This window comes from Halyomorpha halys, unplaced genomic scaffold, assembly GCF_000696795.3.
Source record: "Halyomorpha halys isolate HHAL.00 unplaced genomic scaffold, Hhal_1.1 Scaffold781.1, whole genome shotgun sequence".
Classification (NCBI taxonomy): Eukaryota; Metazoa; Arthropoda; class Insecta; order Hemiptera; family Pentatomidae; genus Halyomorpha; species Halyomorpha halys.
In genome coordinates, this window is record NW_027109068.1 from 243994 (window position 1) to 249789 (window position 5796).

Here is a 5796-nt window from a genome sequence, read left to right on the forward strand (position 1 = left end):
ATCGATAGTTGACACGTAATCTTATTTGACCTGATTTTTTAATCTTAGTAAATCTGTAATTTTTAGAAGTGCTGGAAGGTCCTTAGTCTGCCCTAGTATTGATTTTATTACGTATTTTTTAAAACAATATTATCGTATTATCTCTAGAGAAATGGGTGGTTCAAATTTACAATTAAGAAAAAGAACATGGAAAAAAACTCGAAGAAATGTCCAAAGTGAATAAGCTCTAAAAATATGAAACATTCGTCACAAATACTCTTGTCAGAGGAAAACACTCTGAAGTGCAAATCGATATTCTTATCTATGGGGAAAATGTTCAAATACTTATTTTTTTTTTTAAATCAATAAAGAACTTTAACAATAGAAGAAATATCTTATGTAACTACTAATGCTTCTTTGGATTTGGATTTAAAGTAAGACAATATTGGACACAAAATGGCGGCTTAGACTACAATGGTATTTATTCTTGGAATCCTTGACATGGAGTAATGTCAGAATTTAATGGTACATAAAAAAGAAGTGTCTGTTTATTTCGTATATATTATTGTTATGGTATGATGTTATACGATCTCAAAGATGCTTAAGTAAAAGAATCTTATTGGAAATATGTTCCTTAAGGGTTTACAGAGCGCGTTCTAACTTTCAATTTGCACTACTGAAAATAAGCTACTTTTTTTCTTTAAAAATATATGGATATTAAAAAAATTGCATCTAGAATAATACGGTAGTACTGTTTTAACTGAAGGCCAGACTTGAAGAGATATACTCAACAACTCCATATAGCACATCTGTCATGAAATTCGTTAGAAATGATTTATAGTTTGTGTGAGAGATTTATAGTCCTAGCCAATTACTACAAGACTCATAGATCATTCACGCGACTTGTGCTAAGATTGTTAAGCTTTTAAATTTGAGAAACTCATTTGACTCACCGACTGGAAACTGGAATTTGTAACAGTCTCCAGAGAGGGGAGGTGGATCTACTGAAACCTGCATTGATTTAGAAAAAGAGGCGTAATAAACCGTATTTTAGAAAAAAAAAATGTTTGCGTTAATACTGCCTGATGTATCCTTTTGCTATGGCTAAATAATTTCTTTAAACCAGCAAGAATTATTTGGTAAAATTATAAAAAAATAAAAATAACGAAACAAACATTATTTACCACATATAAATATCTTTGTTGTTTACTAGCACACAATTTTAATTAAAAATTAAAAAAAAAGAGTTACTTAAAATTTGGTAGAAATGTGTAGCTGTGTGTTCATAAAAATATGAGTTTTTTGTACGCGTTTTATTATAACTTTAACCTTTTTTATCTGACAAAACAGAAGGATTTACAAAAACAAAACTTTAAAATTTAAATATCTTGACTCCTTTTATTTAAAAATAAAAATTAAAATGATTTAAAAATTTGGAATTTAAAAGCTGCAAAACTACGATTTATTAGGCTTTTATGATGCTCCAAAACTGCCTTGTTTTAACAACCTTAAAGTCGCAAATCAGATACCACTTTTTTTTTTTTTATGGACAGTAATATGAAGTCGATTTGCATAAATTAATATTAGCATTCATAGTTGCGAACGAAGTTTTGGAAATTATAATATTTTGGATGCATTCTTAAAAGAATGAAAGAGCTGAAAAATGTTTACTTGGTGACGATAACTCAAATAATAATAATTGTATAACTTGCTTTTAGTGATTGATAAAGAGACAATTAAAAAAGCTGACAACATACATATTTTAATTGAGATCTCAGAATCATTTACAAAAAGTAATGATCATTCTGTTCTTAATTGGTTCCCAAAAAATCATTCGTAATAAGGATATGTTCGTTTAGGAATAGAACGTATTGAACTAGTGTTTCACGCATACAAAAAAAAAAAAGAAAACTTATCACTGGGTGGGACGTAATTGTATTTGACGAAAAACTTCAGGAATGTAGGTTCGATTCTCAAGAGCAAAGACAATTATATTATAAGAAAGCATGGAAACGGATTCACTAAGAACTAGAATAATTGAGTAGGTACAAGAATAAATCATCAGTTTGGACTAACAATAAATAACAAAGGTTATGAAGAAATGCAAGAATGCTCTTTAGTACAACTCCTCTTATTCTCAGTGGCAAGGCAATGTACTAATCCAAGGATCCGGGTTCGAATCCAGCTGTCATATACCATTATTTAATCTTTTACTGCAGCCGTGAGTCAACCCTGTTAGTTCCAACCATTGTCTAGTGACAGTACTTACACCCCTGACCTTTTTTTTTTTTTTTTTTCAGTGGATATTAATAAATCCAAAATATAAACGGCTCTGTTCAAGTTATGGAACATACATTTTGCCAATCACTTGGTTTGTCAAACATATATATATATATTTTTTTAAAATATACATATATACTTCCTGTTAAGCATTTTTACTGTTATAAACATTCCTAAAACGTTAATAATTAAACTAATGAACCATTAAAAATAATAAATATTTAAAAATATAAATATTTACTTTATTAATTTAATTCACAATGTTAAAATAAAATATTAGTTTTAGTCAGTAGTATTTCATTGTTAAAATTACACCACAAAGTGTGACGAACATATCGGGAAAAACATATAATTGGTTTTCTTAATACAACAATTATGTACTGATTGAAATTTTTCCCTCAAAGATAATATTTTTCCTGTAGACTTGATTTGATTGATTTGAAAATTGATTGATGAGACCACTTACACTTATCTTAAAATTTTTCATATAGTTGAGTGTTGTAATTCTGCTTGTAATGAAATATATATTACTATAATATGTAATAATATATATTAACAGTAAGTAATTACATTAACTTACTGTTAATAAAACGAATGAAGAAGAGACGATTTATTCGTGTGTAAGAAAATATCATTCTTCATTCCAAACAACACAGCCAAATTTACTACATGAAGAGGAACCCATTTTTGTGCTTCTCAAACTTTGTTGACATTCAAGCAATTAATATAGAACGGTTGTAAGCTTCTAATGAACGGTTCTGAATCAACTTGTTACCTTATTAAATTTAAAATATTTAAATTTCGTTAAAAATAAATAATAGTACCACTTAATAGAGAGTGGGTGGGCCCCGGAGGGCACCAGAACCCACAGGGTTGCCTCATGGATACAGCTGCAGAATAAACAATTATCTGCTAGAGCCGGATTCGAATCTAGGTTCTTGGAGTTGGTGCCTTACTCAGTGAGCTAGCACGCTGCCCAGAGCCGTATTACGAAAAGTAATTGTAATGTGATCCTTCATGCTCCTCTTTCATTTGTCGCTAAACTACTAGTTAGCATTCATCAATTATAGATTTTTTTTTTTGCAAACCATTTATAACTATGTTATCAGCTATAGAAGTCGAAATTCTCATTCCTTTGTCGTTGTTATTTTAACAGTTGACAAAGAAAATAGATGCTTGACAAAGGAATACGATTTTCCACTAAAAGCCAGGATCATAACAACAACCCTTAGGGTTAGACGATTACAAAGGATTTCACGGAACAGACGATTTCAAAGGAAAATTATTAATGTATATTGCGCATTTTGTTACAAAGAGTATGAAAGAATTTATTTTTCAGTTTTGTAATTTTTTAGATCTAGTATAATTTTCATAAATTTGAGATGAAAGAAAAATTATTAGTTTACTATTCTTAGGAAAATGTCAACATTCCTTTGTATAATTAATTTACTGTCTAATTAATAATGAGAAAACGAAAAACTATGAAGGAAATTAGTGGATTACGTGTTAAGAAATGTTTTTAATGAAAAACCGTTGGTTCAGTTATATTATATTTAATGAAATATCCAGTTTAGGTAGAACCATCTTTGCACATTTCTACTAATCTTTAACATATTGAATAACAAACTATTTTTTAAATCATATACAGCACTTTTAACAACAGGTCTAAATATTTTGCCAAATTTGTTTGGAATATATAAAATTTAACATATCGATTTACTTATAATTCGAAAGAAATTCGAACTGGACTTATACCAATCCCAAAAGTCTTACAATATCCTTAAACGTTGAAAATAAAGTCATAAGCAACTATAACTTAGACATATACTTTTTCTTTTCATCAATAACAATTCTAGTACTGTTTTCAAAAATAATAAATCAAATTAACGCCCAAACCCACTATAGATTGTTTACTCAAAGATTAAACTTTATTACAACAATTTATCATCGCTGAGTTGCGAAACAAATTCTTTTGTTCAAAGAATTAAATAATTGAAGTGGTTGTGATATGGTTTTATGATATTTTTTAAAACTCATGAATCACTGATAAACGTTTTGAACGAGTGGGGGGTGATTATTACACACCTGGCATACTCATAGGACTAATTTTGATTTGATATTTTTATGGATTTATATTTAATAGAATTTTTTTATTATTGATTTGAATTTATATTTAATGAAATAAACTAACAAACCGAAAAATAAAATTATTGGTCTTGATCACAATTAAATAATGTGTCTTGGTGCAACGACCATCAATCTCCATTTGAGTATTTTATTTTTTTTTTTTTAATGAAGTAAAGTTGGATTTTACGTGTAAAAACAAACTTAGTTCTCAAAAACCTTTAATTTAATTTTTTTTTACTATAACATGTATCATGGGGTACATAACTGTACTTAAACAATTCCTAAGATTGCGTAATTCTATTCCTCAGAATACTAGTCAGCTCCTACTATCCTCTCTCGTTCACCTCCCACTTCGACAACGATACCTTGGTATATGGAGGGCTATCTGCTGGTCTAGAGTTAATACCGAAGAGACTCATGAATTACTTTGTAAAATTTATCTTCGGGTTTTCCAGGCACTCTCCCGTTGGTGTACCGAGTTGAACTGGCTCTATTCGACTTCCCGAAGGCAATACTCTCCTTGGTGTTTTTCTATTCCAAGTTTTTAAAATAAATAACGTACCTTTATTCTTGATTTTTTCAATCAACGTTCATCCACCCATTCATTGAACCCCAGATCCCAACCAATTGATCTGTATATGCCCTAGCATAGAACTACCTCCTTAAGCAAATCCTTCGTCTTACATCCAAACTCCTTTTTGAATTTCTTCTCATCTTCACTAGCAAATCCTTATCCATTCTTTCCTTTAAACAGCTCATATTCCTTCACTTACTACATCTCCGTATCAATCACTTATTATCTTCATCAATCATTACATCTCACTTAAACGAAATCTGCGCATCACTGTGAATAGGCATATATTGATTACCATTTTAAATTGTAATTTAAGATTTTAACCTGCTTAATGAAACTTTCTAAATTTTTACCAGGCAAAAAATATTAATGCGTGAACAATGTATTTATTCTTGGGGGGCATTTATCCTAGACTAAATAATTTTTTCATTTGCATTTTAGAGTAGTGCAAAAGGAAAAACAAAAAAATAAAAATTGTGACTGTAGTATCAATAATATTGAAGAAATGAGAGGTTTAAGGTAAAAACTCTAATCTAATCTTTAAAAATGGTCACACTGTCCTAAAAAAAAAAAATCGAAATAGGAATGATCTTGACCTAAATTGAATTTTTAAAATTACTATTTATTGAAATCTTAGTCACACTTACAATCAATTACAACCCAACATTTCTTTGTTTGTAGAAGACCTTGCCGTTTAATGTCACAGAAATAGTTCTGAACTCCCTGGACCTAACCATAAGCAGTGTCCGCTTCTATTATCCCAGCGGGAGAGAGGATACTTACAATCATAACGATGTAGATGTCAACAGTGATGAAACAATATCATTCAGAATTAA

General features: G+C 29.5%; 1 protein-coding gene across 1 annotated transcript in view; it reads left to right on the forward strand.

Moving 5' to 3' along the window:
- The window catches only part of LOC106686133 (uncharacterized), an 11678-nt gene that overhangs the window by 2184 nt on the left and 3698 nt on the right, over nt 1-5796 (forward strand). Inside the window, exon 2 of the mRNA XM_067047295.1 lies at nt 5642-5775. Coding sequence (XP_066903396.1) covers nt 5642-5775 — 134 coding nt within the window. The remainder of the gene's footprint in view (nt 1-5641; nt 5776-5796) is intronic.